The sequence below is a fragment of the Bubalus bubalis genome, chromosome 19 (genome assembly GCF_019923935.1).
Source record: "Bubalus bubalis isolate 160015118507 breed Murrah chromosome 19, NDDB_SH_1, whole genome shotgun sequence".
Lineage (NCBI taxonomy): Eukaryota > Metazoa > Chordata > Mammalia > Artiodactyla > Bovidae > Bubalus > Bubalus bubalis.
Window position 1 is genome coordinate 1,935,399 of NC_059175.1, and position 19,257 is coordinate 1,954,655.

Sequence of the window (19,257 nt, forward strand, 5' to 3'; positions counted from 1 at the left end):
GTTGGAATATGATTGCTTTACCACGTTGTGTTAGTTTCTGCTGTACCAGTGTGAATCAGCTATATGTACACGTGAGCTAAGTCACTTCAGTCGTGTCCGACTCTGCAACCACATGGACTATAGCCTGCCAGACTCTCCATGGGATTCTTCAGGCAAGAATACAGGAGTGGGTTGCCATGCCCTTCTGCAATATGTACACACATATCCCAATAACTTCTTTCTAAAGTATGGAAGTGTTTCTTTCAGAGAAAAGAAAATGACTGTGTCCAATATAACCTCAGCTGCTTATAGAAGACAGAAGGCAGGAACCCCCTACCTCCACTTTAGACCCCCAGAGGCAGAAGCCATGCACTGTCTTCCTTCCTTGATTTGATTGGCCTTGAGGAAAGCATTGGCTCTTCTAATGCAGGAGAATGTCCTTGATCTTTTGGACACTGGCCATGCTCCTCGGGTAATGATCTGAGCATGTGCTCATTGCCTGCCACATCTGCATACACAGGAGTTGTGTAAAGCAGTATTCAGAAAGGAGCTGAAGCTCCAGCAGGAAGTAAGCCCTCAGAACAGAGACCAGCACTTGTAATCTACAGTGAGCAGGGGGAGGATGGGAATGGGAGCTCTGAGAGCAAGGGGAAGACAGGAGATAATTTACTCAATTTGTTTTCCTAGAAATGAAGACTTTATGTCAAGAATTTGTAATAAAACTAACTGAGGCACTCACACCCGGCTCCATAAAATGCTTAATCACCTTGTTGTTCTATAACAGCTCTTCTCTTCATGGGGGAATTTGCCAGCTTTTTAATCTCCCTTATTTGATTAACAATAGCATCAACAACAGCAACCTGTGTTGGGTTTCAGTAAATGTTGGATCTACAAACTTATTACGGAAGATAGATTTATTTTAGGGCCTCATCTATAATGGTCTCAAGCCTTAAGCAGCAGATCATGCTTTTAAAGTTTTATGTTCTTAGTGGGGGAAAAAAAAGAATCTATAGCTACTTGAGGAGGAAAAGCACATCAGCAGGTAGTCATCATTGTTCCAAGACATGTTTGTGGAGGAAAATATATTATTGCAGTCTTTCTGAGTCCGGATATCTTTTTCCCTCTTTTAACATTAATTTAAAAGAAACACAAAGCTAATTCTTTTTTTCAATAAAAGGTTTAATGATGATCTTTTCCCCAAGTTTGAACCTATTCATAAGAAGTGATCAGCACTAGGGTGGGTAGAACGTCTTTAAATTTAATTGAAAGTCCTGTGAACAGAATCCTAGTCCACAGGTATCTGAGTTGATGCAGGTCCTGCAAACACTCACTGCACCCTGTGAATGAGTGGATTCAGTGTGTTTCGGACAATAGGGCCCCAGAGACACCACATCCTACTCAGCACCAGCCCCCATCGCTACTTGATTTTCATCATTGTCAGCCTTAATGCTATCTCAGCCCGCCTATGTTTTTCCCCCTACTTCTCTTAAACACCTTCTTTTCTCCTGCTGTTGTCTTTGTGGAGTTTCCAAACACACATCTGAATTCAGGCAGGTCTGAGGTGAAGTTTTCATTAGCCTGTCTCAATTAAGGAGAGGCAAAAAGACACAGCCAGGAAGATATTTGTTAAGGTAGTTTACCCTGAAATTATTATGATCTTCCTTCCTTTTCCTCTTTCCTTTTTGACGTTGAATTATCTCTGCTTGTATAGATCAGTGTAAGTTATTTTTGTTTTATTAATGTCCCTCATTCAGAGGTCACTCCATATTTATATGTTTCTGTGTGTATTTGTGTGTGTGTGTGTGTTCACATTCAATGATCTGTGAAGCCCATGACATTATGGATCCATGATGTATTTGTTTACATCATGTATCAAGAGATAGTTTCCTGGTCTGGGAAACAATTTGGTTCAGTGAAAAGCACAGAAGGTTCTGGAATCTCACAGACAGGATCTGTGCTTGAGACTAAATCTGGTTCTTATGGCCCCTGAGCATGCACTAAGCTCAAGCTTCACTTTCTATACAACCGGGATGATAACAGCTACCTGAGAGAGTTCCAGAAGATGAAAGCTTCTAACAATGTGCCAAGTTGCCTCAGTCATGTCTGACTCTTTGAGACCCCATGGACTGCAGCCTGCCAGGCTCCTCTGTCGTTGGGATTCTCCAGGCAAGAATACTGGGGCGTGTTTCCAGGCCCTCCTCCAGGGGATCTTCCTCACCCAGGGATCAAACCCGAGTCTCTCATGTCTCCTGCATTGGCAGATGGGTTCTTTACCACTAGCGCCACCTGGGGAGCCTCTAAAAGAATGTTTATTTTCTGAGCTTCTGTGCTTCTTTGTCCCCCTTTTCACCACTTGGAGAAATAGATCTAAAAATGCTCAGCACACATATCAGAAATAAGAAAATGCAAGACTCTGACATTAGCATGTGTCCACAGTTAAAATGGTGAGTTAGGGAAGCGCTGGCAGAGAGTTTGAAACTGCAGAACTGAGTAGGGTTAATTCTAGAAAAGGCCTTCCAGGATTACGTTTTGAAGATACCTATAGCAAGTTGAGGAGAAGGCGATGGCAGCCCACTCCAGTACTCTTGCCTGGAAAATCCCATGGACGGAAGAGCCTGGTAGGCTGCAGTCCATGGAGTCTCGAAAAGTCCGACACGACTAAGAGACTTCACTTTCACTTTTCACTTTCATGCATTGGAGAAGGAAATGGCAACCCACTCCAGTGTTCTTGCCTGGAGAATCCCAGGAATGGGGGAGCCTGGTGGGCTGCCGTCTATGGGGTCGCACAGAGTCGGACACGACTGAAGCGACTTGGCAACAGCAGCAGCATAGCAAGTTGAGTATGAGATCTTTTTTTTTTTTTATAGTTGAAGTGTAGTTGATTCACAATATTATATTAGTTTCAGATGTACAACATAGGATTCAGTATTGTTACAGGTTGTACTCCACTTAAAATTATTACAAAGTAGTGGCTATATTTCTCTGTGCTGTGTTCTTGTCGCTTATTTATTTTATGAATAGCAGTCTGTATCTCTTAGTCCCATCCCCCTATTTTGCCCCACCCCTCTTCCCCTTTTCCCACTAGTAACCACTAGTTTGTTCTCCGTATCTGTGCATCTGTTGCTGTCCTATTACATACATTTGTTTGCTTTCTTTTTTAGATTCCACAGAATGGAGAAGTCTTCAGGGATGGATGGTATGTTGGACAGCAGCTAATATTATGTTCAGCAATGTGTGGGACATATACTACCAAGGATCTGAGAGCGGTTTTACATGGTACAGAGGCATTAAACAATGTGTAATCACACTGTTAGTTATTCCCCATCCAACTCTTTCAGTTCTTCTGACTACATCAAGAAGAAAGTCTCAGTGTGTACTAGACTAACTTTAATATTTCTCTAATATTAACACATTTTAACAAAGAGATTAGGCTTCAGGATTAGGGTCATCAAGAAGTAAAACATCTAAATGATTGTTTTATTTACATGGTCTTCATTTTTCCTATTTCCTCTGCTCAACTTTTACTCCATACTAAATCATCATACTGAACTCCATGAAATTAAAACAATTAAGTAATTTAAATGTCAATGAAAGTAAATTTAAAATATTAAAGTAATAAAACAGGTGTTACACAGCTAGGGCAAGCAATGGTAACAGTCCCCCAATAAGGAGTGATATTTAGAAAACACTGATTGGGATCATCTCTCTCACAAGGAAACAGATGAGGAAACTGAGATTCAGAGAAAAGAAGTTACTCTTTTCCAAGATCGCATAGCTACCTGTCCTTAGGACTGAAGCTCAGAAGCTCAGCCCTTCTACGCCCTTCCTCATCTAACTCCGCACCAGAGAACAAATTCTAGTGTTAAAATGAAGATGGTGAAAAACTAAAGTGTTCATTGCACAGTCCTGTCCTATTCTTTGTGACCCCCAAGGACTGTAGCCCACCACGTTCCTCTGTCTATGGAATTCTCCAGGCAAGAATACAGGAATAGGTAGCCATTGTCTTCTGCAGGGGATCTGCCTGACCCAGGAATCAAATCCAGGTCTCCTGCATTGCAGGCAGACGGTTTACCATCTCAGCCTTCAGGTCGGATATAAAATAAAAACAGACTATATGTTGCAAGTTGTTGGGAACCCACTGGTTCAAGAGGCTAAGTGCAAATAAGGAAGCTTTAGAGAAGGTGGACTTGTGTAGAATCTGAATCTGAAGTTCATCGAGTCTAAGGCAATTCCTGAGGGCACCAAGAAAAATCTTTGAGTCAACTCAAAGGCAGTGGTGACCGAAATTCCTCTTGGAATCCAGCAGAGATGGCTTGAATCCTGACTTCTCCACTTGGTGTATACCTCTCAGCTCATCTGTACAGATTTATAAGAGTGATAATAGCTAACATTTATGGAGCACATCATCTGCCAAGCCCAATGTAATGCATTATCTCACTTAACTCTCAAAAGAAGACGGACAGTAGTTATTATCATCTTCATATGATAGCTGAGGACATCTATAGCTATATCAGCGCTGGAGTAGAATTTAAACCCAAGAAGTTTCAGTCCAGAGTCTGACCTTAACCACACTCCTATTCTGTGAAAATTAAAGGCAAACAAGAGCTGTAAAGCACCTAGCCCAGCGCCTGGCACACAGTCGGCAAAATGCCTTCTCACTGTCCGCCTCTGCCCGCGCAGTAGTAGCGCTAGTCACTTCCTGCCCCGCAGCCAGAGCTTTCTCTGCAGGGGCCTAGCCTGGGACTACAACTCCCAGGATGCACCAGGAAAAGGACAGTGACCAATCATGAAGCCCAGTCTCACTTCCTCGGCCCAACTCTCGCTCTCCCCACTTAACAGGGAGAAATTGGTGCGTCCCCACAGGTAGGGGTTGTGGGCTGGCCTGGGTTACTGGGTTTTAAATAATCTTAATCCACCTGTGGTCTGTGTGGTGTAGGTGAAGACTGTTGACCTCTCCAGGCTGCCTCAAGTTGCATCTTCAGCCTGGACCCAGTGCAGTTCGCAAGGTCTCTCAGCCTGCGGCCCCCAAGAGCCGCTCTCCTCACAGGCACAGGCGTGTGTTGAGTCAGGAAGGGATGGTTGGCTGGGAGGTCCGGGCGCGTCTGGTGGTCACGTTGAGTCTGTTTCGCTTTTTCCGATCTGGTTTGGGAGCTTGAGGGCTGTGGACTCTTCGAGGCTGCCACAGGCGCCATCTTCAGACCCTAGACTGCGGCCCCAGACCTGAGGCTCCCCCGGGCGTCAGACCAGAAGCAGGGCGTGGCTTTTAGAACGGGAGGAGGGTAACGATCCCCCCTTTCGGGGATGGCCTGGCCTCCGGGCCTTTGGCCCCGGGGTAGTGCCTGCCTTGCAGTCATGCCTTCAGTCTGTGGTGTGGAGGGCTCCAGGGCTCCTGGGCCCCGATCCTGGCCTCCACTTCCCACCGCCCGGAGAAGCGCCGCTGGGCCGGCCTCTCCAGTCTCAGAGGGTGGCCTGGCGGAGCTTCCTGGGGAAGGGTTGACCAGCTCTGGCCTCCATCTAGTCCGAAGGGGCCCCCTTGCCACGCTGCCCGTTGACCCCACCTACCTGTGGACACCTGAGGGTCCTGGATGACTGGAACCCAGAGTGGGGAGGGTCAGCTTTCTTGGGCATTTCTCCTTCCATTTAGTTTCTACTTACCTCAGGGCTTTTACTTCTATTTTTGTGTTCATTTCTTTAAGGTTCTTGAACTGCGCCATCCCCACCCCACCTCCTTTTGCTTTTTATCATCTTTACTTTCTCCTCAGACCTGTATATCTGTCTTTGCTATACCCAAGTAAGATAGCTGCCATTCGATTTTGAGCACCTAGGGGCTTGTAGGTGGATGCAAAGTGTATTTTATTCATTGTCTGGAGAGCAAACAATTTATTTCTTTTACAGTGGCTCTGAAGTGAGTGAAATAGGATAAATTTCCTTGACTCAGGAAAAGGCAGGGTCAAAGAATTGATTCCAAGGTTAGTTTGTTCTCATTTTTTTTTGACAAGCAGCATAAGGCATAACTTCCCATATTCTGTATTTCTGAAGTTGTGTGCACTAATTGTGGTTTATTCAAGCTATTTTGAGATATTTGAATGACTAAGGTTAGTTTCTAGTGAATGACCTAGAAACATCTCCATATGTTTATATCTGACACAACTGACTAAACATATGTTTTGTACTATAAAGGAGTAATCTGTTGATTAATGTATCTCAGCTGAATTAAAATGTTCATTGCCCTAACTCCCTAAGCTGAAGTAGAAGTATCCATGTTGCCATCTTCTTAGTCAAGGAATTATAATTGTGTCTTATTTTATGCTTTAATATGTACTTAAATAAATCATATATGGACCCTGTCATTCAAGCATAAGTTAGAAAATGATGCTTACATAAATAAAATTAGAGAAGATATTATGAGATTGCTAAATTGTAAGGAAGTTTATAGGCTTCCCCAGTGTTTCAGCAGTAAAGAATCCTCCTGCAATGCAGGAGACCCAGGTTGGATCTCTGAAGGGCATGGCAACCCACTCCAGTATCCTTACCTGGAGAATCTGATGGACAGAGGAGCCTGGTAGGATACAGTACTGCTGTTGCTGCTGCTAAGTTGCTTCAGTCCTGTCCGACTCTGTGCGACCCCATAGACAGCAGCCCACCAGGCTCCCCCGTCCCTGGGATTCTCCAGGCAAGAACACTGGAGTGGGTTGCCATTCCTTCTCCAATGCATGAAAGTGAAAAGTGAAAGTGAAGTCGCTCAGTCGTGTCGGACTCTTTGCGACCCCATGGACTGCAGCCCACCAGGCTCCTCCGTCCTTGGGATTTTCCAGGCAAGAGTACTGGAGTAGGGTGCCATCGCCTTCTCCGAGGATACAGTACATAGAAGGGCAAAGATCAGAAAGGACTGAAACAACTGAGCACCCAGGCACAAGGTAGTTTTATAAGTGCTGAGGATTTCTGAAATGGGGACATCTGCATTTCCATTGTAAGGGCTCCATTGTATGGATATGGTTTGATTAAAGAAGCAGCCTCATCCTAAGAATTCTGGTTAGAGGTGTTTTCAGTTGGAAAAATAGTAACAAGTTGATGACTTCCTGTGTGAGAATTCTAACTATTTAAAGAAACTATAATTTCACTAAAATTTTAGTAATAACAGATTTTCTTCTTCCAGAAGTGCTGAAAATTTGAGTATTTTTAAAGTATACATACATACTTCTGATTTGTGCATTGTTTCTCTTTTTGAACCAGATGATTAAGAATAATGTTACTGACCATAAACTAAATGTGGAAGCCATAATTAAAAACATTAACACAATTTCTTTGGAGCTAAAGAAAATGAATGGTAAGTAGGAATCACTGAATTAAAATGTTTGCAAGTCATTGTTATAAAGAGTAGTCAATTTGTGCTTCTGCTGGGTGTAACTGAGTTTTGCCTATTCATTATGATTTCTCTTTTTTTTAAGCAATGTTTACAATGTAGTATGAACTCTGAAGATGCATTATGTTTGAGCATTGACCTGAAAGATAGCAGACTTGAATTTTCATCCCCGACACTTCATAAAAGCTTCAGTTCAGTCACTCAGTCGTGTGCGACTCTTTGTGACTCCATGGACTGCAGCATGCCAGCCTTCCCTGTCCATCACCAACTCCGGGAGCTTGCTCAAACTCATGTCCATGGAGTCGGTGCTGCCAGCCAACCATCTCATCCTCAGGGATCCCATTCTCCTCCTTATAGAAACGTTATGATGTCTAACTAACCCCTCTAAATTTACTCCCCATCCTTCCCTTCAACAAACTATTACACAGTGATGTCACAATCTGCAAAATTCAGTATCTTTATCCATTAATCATTACTAAGTCTCTAAAGTTCCTTCTAAGTCAAAACTTGTAAGTTTGCTTGATTGTGTGAATTGATGATTCTAGTAGGATTAGACCTTATAGATCATGATATTTAGTCACTCACCTTACAGACATAGTCTGTAATTTTATTCCAGGTATGTAGAATTTCTGTGATTGAATATTTCATCTATTGTTGACCAAACATTTCCTGTGTTGGGAAAAACTCTCTCTGTGTTGGAAAACTTTCTCTGTTACCCGTCTATTCTATAGACAGTTTTTCATCATGGACTAGCTGAAGTCTTCTCCCTATTCCTTTCACCCATTGGTCATTTTTCTAACCATGAAAATCACTGAATATGTAGTTATTGTTCTTATGACAACTCTTGATATATGAAGACAGCCTCTGTGTCAGTTAAGAGACCTTTCTACAAGTAACAAAATACCAATTTAACATTTATTATACAATAAAGAAATAATAATAAGATTCAAGATTGGGCAACCCTAAAGTTAATTCAGGGTTTTAAAGGTTTCATCAGATATTAGGTTTTTATATTTTCTGCTCTGTTACGTTCACTCTGTTTATCACTTCTCATGGTCATTACCGGCAAACATGATCATATACAGACACTCTCTCTGCCTGTGTCTCTTAAATAATCCTTTCTCAGGATCCCTCCAGCACATTTTCCCTTTCCTTTCATTGGCCAGATTTGCACCACATGTATATCCTCCAGCAGTTACCACCAAGGAGACTAGGACTGCCACAACCAGTTTAGACCAGTCAGGATGTACTGCTGAAACTGGGGAGAGGATCACCTCAAGTGCAATCAAGTTGTGCCCCAGGAAGAAGAGAGAAGTGGCTGTTAGTTAGGCACCAAGTAGGGAGTGCCTGTTATGTTTTTCCATATATTCTCCTAAGCATTTCCCACATTTATGGCAGAAAGCGAAGAAAACTAAAGACGCTTTTGACGAAAGTGAAATGACATTATCCTGTCCAGAGCTCGGAGGTGCGCAAGGGACATAGGAGCAATTTACACTGACACACAGCTGCTGCACCAGTAAAATGAGGCTTTGCCAGCTTGCACCTACTGTATAACATGCACTCTGTTGACGGCCATGCATCTTCAGTCAGAATTTGTACATGAATACATGCACACATTCCTTGAGTGCATATAATGTAGAACTAAAATCCTTATGTGCTGGGAGCCGGCATATTGCATATTGAGTGAGGATCTGTAATAGCTCAACTGGAATTCTATCACTGCCGGGAGCCAGCGTGAGGCACTCCGCCCATGACAAAGGTCATGAGGAAGGAGGCTCGGCATACGCAAAGGCGGGATCGAGCCTCAGGAGTCCCCCTGGAAATTCTCGAGCATCTACCCCCAAAACCAGAGTCTGCCTACTTTCTGCTTTGTGCTTTCACCTACACCTCTGACTTTACGGGGGGCTGTCCCCCACTACCTCTCTCTGAAAAGAGAGTTAGCTTACAGCTCCAGTTAATAATTCCTGGGTGTGACAGTGTTTAACCTACAAACTCCTTTGGAAATCCTCTAGCCTGCCTGAATAGGTTTTTCCGGCCACATGTGATTGTTCAGAGCCTCCCAACTGTGAGAGGCAGGAGATGTTCTAAACTGCCTAAACACAGATTCCTTTGAGTAGTTAAAAGATTGATTAGAAAATGTATTGGTGAAGGGTTTTTCACTTGTTGGGCCAATGTTTGCTGCTAAGTCTCCATACTCCTTACCTACTGTGTCCTTGGCAGTGTATTGATTGATATAATGGGTGTATAGAAATGTAAAATGCCGCTTTGTCCAATGCTTTTTGGAAGGCTGGCGCCTGACTTTGGAATAATCACCTTTAGAGAAAGATAAGTTTCTTAAAATGTTAACAGGCCTCCGGGCCAGAAGATGATGTCTATCACCTGAACTTTTGCATATGATAAGTTTACAGGAAAAAAGCCTGGCTTGCTGCATGACTCTACCCCTTCCCCCATTATCCTCTATGCATAACTTAAGGTATAAAAACTACTTTGGAAAATAAAGTGCGGGCCTTGTTCACTGAAACTTGGTCTCCCCATGTCACTATCTCTCCCAAATTCCAGCTGAGCGTCCATCTGGAGCGCGGATGTCCTCTGCGACCATTTATTTGCCTGGGCTTCTAAGACCCACTCGAGAAGGTGTCTAAGGTGGGGCACCTTCCGCTATTCGAGAGGGCGCCTGCGGCCTCCGTGGTCAGAGCTAACCTGGTGTCACGGGTTATATTGATTTTCCGCGTAAACCAAGCCACTCAGCTTCTTTTCTCCACTGAATTTTCCTACTGAGCTATCCTTATTTCAGCCGCTTTTCTCCACTGAATTTCCTCACTGAGCTATCCTTATTCTATTACTCTTTGTATCCTTAATTAAAGTGTAATTAAGCAGTTATTCCCTGACCCTCGCCTAGCCGTCTCTCCTTCGAATACCCTGGATCAGCCGGGGCTGGTCCCCGGCACTTATGGTTAGATGAAACACCAGAAATAGAGGGAAATAACACCACAGAGGAGTAGCTCAGCCTGAACAAAGTGATGATCCCAGCTAAGACATCAGATGTGGTTTCTGTGCTCCCTCATGTTCTTGGAATATGGTTATAGCATTTATGGGCTTGGTGGTAAAGAACAGAAGATAACTGGTGCGGATAGAGGAGCCTTATTTTTTATTATGGCAGCTTGCTATTTTTGTAACATGGTGATTGAGTTGAACACAATCAAAGTACAGTAACTGAACTTCCCTTCTTCCTGGATGAGTGAGGAGATGATGAAATACTGATGTCAACATCCTTGAACATATCCAAGTGGGCAGTGTTTGGCTGCTGCTTCTGTTTGAAATGATGCTGTGTTTTGGTTGTGGCCCAAAGCTTTGAAGTGCTACTTGGCATCTCCTTTCTTCCATGAAGCTCTTAACCATTCAGACATGACAGACTTGGTCAAATACTACTTAGGTTGAGTCCTGCTTGCCTCTCCTCAGTCATCTTTGTATGAATCCAATGGTTGGTTTTTGTTTATTTTTTTTAATGGTTTTTAGCTGATGTTCATGAAGAGCAGTGAGTACCTAGAACTATGCCAATAAAGAAAGGAAATCCTATCTAAGAAGGTGCATTTCTGTACCAGAGCTGTGTCATAACCATCCTTTGGGCCCTGTGCTGGAAAAGTAGAATCAAGTCTCAAATAATGCCTTTTTAATTATATCCTCTAGTATTATAGATGTAGGACAGTACTGTATCATACCTCTGTGAATGTAAAATATCTTGTACCTGCTTTATGATATGTAGTAGTGACCGTGCATTATCAGATCTGTTTTTAATGACGTTATTCTAGAATGTTTTCTTTCCAGATGATGATTGAGAAACGTAATTAAAAAAAAAATGGTGCCAGGTACCACAACAGTAACAGAACTTTGCTGTTTTCTGAGGTTTTGTTTTTTTACTTTTTTTTTTTAATGGAGTGTGCTGGATGTCTCTATAATTTTGTTCAGATGACTGCAGAACTTGGAAAAGCTGTTGCTGCTATTGATGCATAACATACTGCTATTGGTCTTTTTATATAAATAAATATATATATATATATATATATATATATATATATATATAATTTGAATTTTTGGAAACTTTAGCTGTGCTGTCAACTTTGGAAAAAGTATCCCAGTTGTACCGTGTTGGGTTGGCATTGTACAGAAATTAACAGCCATATTGGTCTAGAAACGTTAAACATAATTTTTTCCATTTGTACAGGGGTAACACACTGTATTAAATATGTAAGGTCTTATCTACATGGGTTTGATTACAGAAACTAATAAAGTATTCTCTAAATAAAAAAAAAAAGAGGAGAGTGAAAAAGTTGGCTTAAAAGTCAACATTCAGAAAACTAAGATCATGGCATCTGGCCCCATCACTTCATGGCAAATAGATGGGGAAACAATGGAAACAGTGACAGATTTTATTTTGGGGGGCTCCAAAATCACTGCAGATGGTGACTACAGCCATGAAATTAAAAGACACTTGCTCCTTGGAACAAAAGTTATGACCAACCTGCCGGGGTCCAGTCCTGGTCTTGCCGGGGTCCAGCCCCTGTGGATCCAGGGAAATTCAAAGGAGAGATGGCTTCAGCGATCAGGATACGATAGCTTTAATTAGATATTAATTAGAGATATAAAGAGTAATAGAATGAGGATAGTTCAGTAGGAAAATTCAGTGGAGAAAAGAGGCTGAATAACTTGGTTTACGTGGAATGCTAGTAAAATTCCAAGGCAAGGAATTTACATCACCTACGTAGGCCGCAGGCGTCCTTCCGTCCTCCTGAAGGAGAGGAGACACTAAGGGCTCCCCGGTCAGATCTTGGAAGCCCAGGCATAATTAGTAGGCTTGACAAGCCTCCACGTTCCAGATGGGGGTTCAGCCAGAAGGTGAGAAAAGGAACGACATGGGGAGACCAGTCTTTCGAGGAACTGATCCCATTTTTTATTTTTCCAGGGTCTGTTTTTATACACTGAGATGTTATACAAAAGTCACGCGGGGTCAGCAGTCCTGACTTTTATTAAAGTCAGGTGCTTCATACAAATGTATACAGAGGTCTTAGGGGTGTTACATCATCTTCTGGCCAGGGGGCCTACTGACAATTTATGACCCTCTCCTTGTGACAGCGGTCAGTCAACCAGGACACTTATTTCTCCAGGGGTGATTATTCTTAAAACAGACGCCACCTTCCAAAGGTACCAGATAAAGTTACATTCCTATAGGGTGAGGGTGCAGTGGGTTTTAATTAAGGAAAGAATTTGCTTAGCCTGAGGTCTAACGTGATTAATATCAAAGGTTAATACTTATTTCTTCTATATATTTATTAATGTGTATAAGGGCAGGGGATGTGGAGACTTAGCAGTAAACATCGGCTCAACAAATGAAAAACCCTTCACCAATACAATTTCTAATCAGCCTACTATACTATACTAATAGTTTTCTAACTTCTCTAAAGAACCTGTTTTTAGAAGGTTTAAAGCATCTCGTGCCTCTCACGGTTGGGAGGCTGTGAGCAATCACATGTGGCCGGACAAGCCTGTCAGGCAGGCTAGAGAAACTTGAGAGGAGTTTGTAGGTTAAAACACTCCTGTCACACCCAGGAATTATTATTAACTGGAGCTCTAAGTTAACTCCTTCTCCGAAAGAGGTGGTGGGGGACAGCCCCCCATAAAGTCAGAGGTGTAGGTGAGAGCACAAAGTAGTAAAGTAGGCAGACTCTGGTTTTAGGGGTAGATGCTCGAGAATTTCCAGGGGGACTCCTGAGGCTCGATCCCGCCTTTGCGTATGTCGAGCCTCCTTCCTCATGACCTTTGCCACGGGCGGAGCCCCTGGCTCCCCGCACCAACCTAGACAGCATATTAAAAAGCAGAGACATTAGTTTGCCAACAAAGGTCCATCTACTCAAAGCTATGATTTTTCTAGTAGTCATGTATGGATGTGAGAGTTAGACTGTAAAGAAAGCTGAGCGCTGAAGAATTGATGCTTTTGATTTGTGGTGTTGGAGAAGACTCTTGAGAGTCCCTTGGACAACAAGGAGATCCAACTAGTCCATCCTAAAGGAAATCAGTCCTGAATATTCATTGGAAGGACTGATGCTGAAGCTGAAACTCCAGTACTTTTGCCACCTGGTGTAAAGAACTGACTCATTTGAAAATATCCTGATGCTGGAAAAGATTGAAAGCAGAAGGAGAAGGAGATGACAGAGGATGAGATGGTTGAATGGCATCCCTGACTCAATGGACATGTGTTTGAGTAGACTCCAGGAATTGATGATGGACAGGGAAGCCTGGCATGCTGCAGTCCATGGGGCCGCAAAGAGTCAGACACTACTGAGCAACTGAACTGACTGAAGCATTTCCCAAGCATTTCACGGACTGATCTGGGAACACTGCTGTCTCAGGTGATGTTAATAGATGTTATAAATGGAATCAGTGAACTGATGATAAAATAATTTGGGGAAGGGCTTTATGCTAGATAATTCTGTCACAAATTCACAGTACATATTAACAGAGGCTGTGAGGAGTCTGATGTAAAGGAATAGGGTTACCTTTGCTTAATTCATCATCTCTCAAAAGCAATCTCAATAGCAAGGATTACCTTTCTGAAATATAAATCTGCTGAAAATGCTCATTGGCTCATCATTGTCCTCAGGACTAAGTCCAGACCTCCTAAATGGACTATAAGACCTTGAGATCAGACCCTGCCTACCTCTCCTTTCTGCTACCTCATTCTTCATTCCCTACACATTCCAGATTCCAGCCCCATTGAACTATCTGCATATCTACACGTTTGCTCTTTTTTTGTGGCTGTGCCTTAATTATTACATGTATCTTTTCCTGAAGTGCCCACTCCACCTCCACAGGTTGCCTCCCCACCTCCACCTCACCAGGTTCAGTTCAGTTCAGTCGCTCAGTCGTGTCCAACTCTTTGGGACCCCATTAATTGTCTGGACATGGAGGCCTGTCCATCACCAACTCCCGGAGTTCACTCAGACTCACGTCCATCGAGTCAGTGATGCCATCCAGCCATCTCTTCCTCTGTCGTCCCCTTCTCCTCCTGCCCCCAATCCCTCCCAGCATCAGAGTCTTTTCCAGTGAGTCAACTCTTTGCATGAGGTGGCCAAAGTACTGGAGTTTCAGCTTTAGCATCATTCCTTCCAAAGAAATCCCAGGGCTGATCTTCAGAATGGACTGGTTGGATCTCCTTGCAGTCCAAGGGACTCTCAAGAGTCTTCTCCAACACCACAGTTCAAAAGCATCAATTCTTCAGTGCTCAGCTTTCTTCACAGTCCAACTCACATCCATACGTGACTACTAGAAAAACCATAGCCTTGACTAGACGGACCTTTGTTGGCAAAGTAATGTCTCTGCTTTTCAATATGCTATCTAGGTTGGTCATAACTTTCCTTCCAAGGAGTAAGTGTCTTTTAATTTCATGGCTGCAATCACCATCTACACTGATTTTGGAGCCCCCCCCCCCCAAAATAAAGTCTGATACTGTTTCCACTGTTTCCCCATCTATTTCCCATGAAGTGATGGGACCAGATGCCATGATCTTTGTTTTCTGAATGTTGAGCTTTAAGCCAACTTTTTCACTCTCCACTTTCAGTTTCATCAAGAGGCTTTTAAGTTCCTCTTCACTTTCTGCCATAAGGGTGGTGTCATCTGCATATCTGAGGTTATTGATATTTCTCCCAGCAATCTTGATTCCAGCTTGTGCTTCATCCAGCCCAGCGTTTCTCATGATGTACTCTGCATATAAGTTAAATAAGCAGGGTGACAATATACAGCCTTGACATACTCCTTTTCCTATTTGGAACTAGTCTGTTGTTCCATGTCCAGTTCTAACTGTTGCTTCCTGACCTGCATATAGATTTCTCAGGAGGCAGGTCAGGTGGTCTGGTATTTCCATCTCTTTCAGAATTTTCCACAGTTTATTGTGATCCACACAGTCAGAGGCTTTGGCATAGTCAACCAGGTCAACTGCTACTTCTTAGTCACAGTTACTTACATTGGAAAACTTTTTTTAAGCCAGTATGTCATTTCTTCTACTTTTTCATATCACCTATCATACTGTATTGTAATTGTATGTTTGCTTACTTATCCCATCTCTTAAGGTTATTCCTAGCACTTAACCTAGTGCCTTTGTATAATAGGCTTTTGGCCAACATTTATTAAATGAATAATTGATTCTGGATGCTTGCACTCATTTAAAACAATTAGAGGAGCTTGACTGTTCTAGTTTGGCAATTATTCTTTCATGAAGTAAAATAGAATAAATATGATCAATGTTTTCCTGAAAAGTTGTGGGATAGGCAGGCAGTGAAAATACAAAGGACTAATAGAGCCCGACTAGGAAGGTAGACTTCTGGTAAATACGGAAGATTAAACAAACACTCCGTTACCCACACTTTCTCCCAGAAGTATTAATGTCAATAGCTAACACTTTACCATAATTTACCATAATTCAGATACTCTTCCAAGAGCTCTACATAAATGGACTGAATTGCTATAACAACCTTATGAGGTTGGAAATATTACCATTGGCATTTACAGATACAGAAATAGATATAAAGGGATTAACTAACTTTCCCAGAGTTACAAAACTGGTAGACCTGGGACTTAAAGTCTCACAGGTTGAAGGAAATAGTAGTACTAAAAACAAGGGTCTTAAGACAAAGTTTAATATTGACTTACAAAACCCATAGCTTTCTTTCCCCACTTGGCTACAAAACATTGGCGGCTAGATTTATGCACTCAGGCAGATTTTTCTTTCAGGAATCTGATAAGCCTAAGAGAAAAGACCTAAAGATACTCAGAACTGAGTTTCCTCAACAAAACACCTAGCCAGATCACCACACAATAATTGCCATGGGAAAGAAATTCTACTTGTCTTTTTGGTACGATAGTCTTAAATATGAGCAGACAACTATGGAAAAAAAAGATGTTTGAGGAAAACATCTAATATGAAAAGCAGAGACGGAACCAATAAGTAGATTCAATCAGTGAGGAGAAAAAGATTACAAATGAAAATTAAAAACTCTAAGAAACTATCATTAATATCCACAGGGAAGTAAAAGAAGGTGCTACATGTATGAAAAAGGAGTAGGATACTATAAAAATATTTGGAGAACAAAGTTAAAAGTGTGACAATAGAAATAAACTCTAGAGAGGGGTTGAAAGATTAAGTGAAGAAAATTCCCTTGAATGTAGAGCAAAAAAAACAGATGGACAAGGAAGTCGAACATTCTATAAGTAGAGTGTTAGAAAGAAAGAACACAGACAATGAATGAGGAGGAATTCATTAAAGAAATAATCTGAGAAAATTTTCCAGAGCTGAAGGATATTTTTTTTACAGTGAAAGAGCCCAGCACAGTAGATAAAAATAGTCTTATACTAAAATGCAATACTACAGAATTTCAGAACACTGGAAGAACAAAATGATTCTTAAATCTTTTAAAGGGAAATAATGACTAAGAATTAGAATTGTATGAAATTTGCCCATAGAAACGCTGGAAGCTAAGAGAAAGCGCAGCACTGCCTTTGGAAATCTGAAGAAAAGTGATGTCCGGCCTAGATTGCTATAGCCAGTCAATCTATTAAGCATTGGTGTAGAGAGAGAAACTTTCAGACATGTACATTTCCCTACCTTAGAAAGTTACTTTGGTTGTAGTCCACCAAAGGAATAGACCAAAAAAAAAAACAGAGAGAGAGACATGAGCTTCTGGAAGAAAGATAATCCACACAAGGGAGGGGTGAAGGGAGTCCATTGGATAGTGGTGAAGGGAATTCCCAAGGTGAGAACTGTACAGCTTTCTAGAGAGCTGTCAGTCCAAACTAGAGCTGATGAGAAGGCTCTAGGAGAGGAGAGACTCTCAACAGTAGAACAGTAAAAGCTCTCGACTATACAGGGAGGAGGTTTACCCAACTGTGGAAATTTGGAATACATCCATGGTAATTAAGCAATGAAAAAAGGAAACAATTATTAACTGTGGTTGGGTGTAAGCTTGCAGGAAGGGAAATGTCCTACAAGACTCACCTGTAAAGAATATATAATCAAAAAAATTAAACATTAAATACTGAGCTAAGAAAAATTATACTCAAATATATTAGGGGAATAGGGATAAATGAAAGAGCTATATTTTAATCTTCTGTGGTCAGAAGCAAATACCTAAAATTGAGAAAAAATATAAATATCATTTAGAGATATGGAGCTTAAATACCACCCCTCCCAAAATAAACAAAAATGCAACACACACACACAAAACCCACAAAAACAAAATGAGCTCCAAAAACATCAAAAGTGGTTGCCTCTGGGAGATAGGAACTGCTCTTTTTTGTCACATGCTTTATTTGATTCCTTATACTGTATGCATGTGTAGCAGATAAAACTAGTAATTTTAAAAAATACATAAATTTTCATAAATCAAATTGCAATGTAGTAAAACAGCTGACAATTTTAGCTAAAGAACCCTTCTAGTAAGCTTCTATATCATGTTTGTTTTGCAGTGTATAAATTTGATTCTAAATCAAAATTTGGCACATCTAAATTGTGGTTTAAGCAATAATCACTTAAAAATTAAATTAATAATTAGGAAATAGCAACTTAAAAGTAATAATAGTTGCCTGTGACATATGTGCTACAATATAGTGTCTCATATTATTAATTTTTTTTCTTTTACACAGAACTCTCCCAGTTACTGCTTTGTGACCTGACCCTACATTTTAGTCATCCTGTGAAGACAGATGACTTAAAGGAAACAGAAAGAAACAGCCCCCACTTTGAAGAGTCTAAAATGCCAGATGTATCCCTTGCTTCTGATAGTTTTTAATCTGATTTTTTTATTTATATGTTGTAAATTTGTGACTTTTTATTGTTGAATTAACTCATTTCTAGGAGAATTGAGTTTACTAATATATTCAATTAAAAAAATAAAAATGTGTTGAATTGTAAATAATCATTTCATGCTCTTGTTTTAATGTTCCAAGAAATGGCTAATTTATTTCACCAGTAGCAAGAGTATTACATAGGAAGTTGGCCATGGAGCGCTGCTCATCCTATCCTCTATGCTTGAATTTGGCTTAGATTGAAAGAGAGTTACTAAATTATAAATGTATAGTATAGGTTTATATTAATCAGGTGTCTCCTGGTAGCAAGTGTCAAAAACAACTCAAACAAATCATTTATTAGGTCATGTGACTTGAAAGTCCATGGTTGGGATAGATTTCAGGGCCTTCACTAATTCATCAGATATCTCTGCCCTGGTTCTGTTTCTGTGCACTGGTCTATATCCTTTCCTGTTAAAAACTCATCACTTCATGTAACAGGTAGAAGAGAATAGAGGTGGGTGTACAGCATTATCTTTTGGAGACCCCAGAGAAAAGAGGGATCCTTTGTCTTAGCCTCTGTGTTTAACAATCCAGAGAAGGATCTTGACCGGGCCAGCTTCAATTAAGATGGGTTCTGAACAGCTGTGTTTGGTGAGGCTGGGATATAGGCCAGGACAGTGGAAAAGGAGCAATGCATGCCTTCTCGGTCACTCAGTTGTGTCCGACTCTTTGCGACCTCCATGGACTGTAGCTCACCAGGCTTCTCTGTCCATGGGATTTCCCAGGCAAGAATACTGAAGTGAGTTGCCATTTTCTCCTCCAGGGGATCTTACCAACCCAGGGATCGGACCTGCATCTCCTTCATTGGTAGATTCTTAACCACTGAGCCACCTGGGAAACCCTCTGGAGAAAGAAAGGCCCCACCAAAAGAATAGAGTTGCCATGGCCTGAAGCAGGGAGGAAGAATAGCTGTCATAAAAACATCCGATACTCACAACTCATTTCAGTTATTGCAGTGGAATAGGTTTTCTACCCCTTTCCACCAACAGCAACTTAATAAGCATTTGTTTACCTTGTAAACA

At 41.5% G+C, this 19,257-nt stretch overlaps 1 protein-coding gene across 4 annotated transcripts; it reads left to right on the forward strand.

Annotated features, from left to right (window-relative positions):
* Positions 1–4,756: 4,756 nt before the first annotated feature.
* C19H5orf58 (chromosome 19 C5orf58 homolog) lies at positions 4,757–18,300 on the forward strand. 4 transcript variants are annotated; one of them, XM_025270830.3, is made up of 4 exons: positions 4,757–4,842; positions 5,875–5,948; positions 7,213–7,306; positions 18,032–18,300. In XM_025270830.3, exons 3-4 carry the CDS (start codon positions 7,213–7,215, stop codon positions 18,175–18,177), a joined length of 240 nt encoding a protein of 79 aa, XP_025126615.2. In that variant the 5' UTR covers positions 4,757–4,842; positions 5,875–5,948; the 3' UTR covers positions 18,178–18,300. The 4 variants fall into 4 exon arrangements, with proteins under 4 accessions (XP_025126615.2, XP_025126618.2, XP_045019596.1 ...); XM_045163661.1 differs by lacking the exon at positions 4,757–4,842 and adding an exon at positions 4,872–5,034; XM_044932635.2 differs by lacking the exon at positions 4,757–4,842 and adding an exon at positions 4,910–4,985.
* The last annotated feature ends 957 nt before the right edge of the window (positions 18,301–19,257 follow it).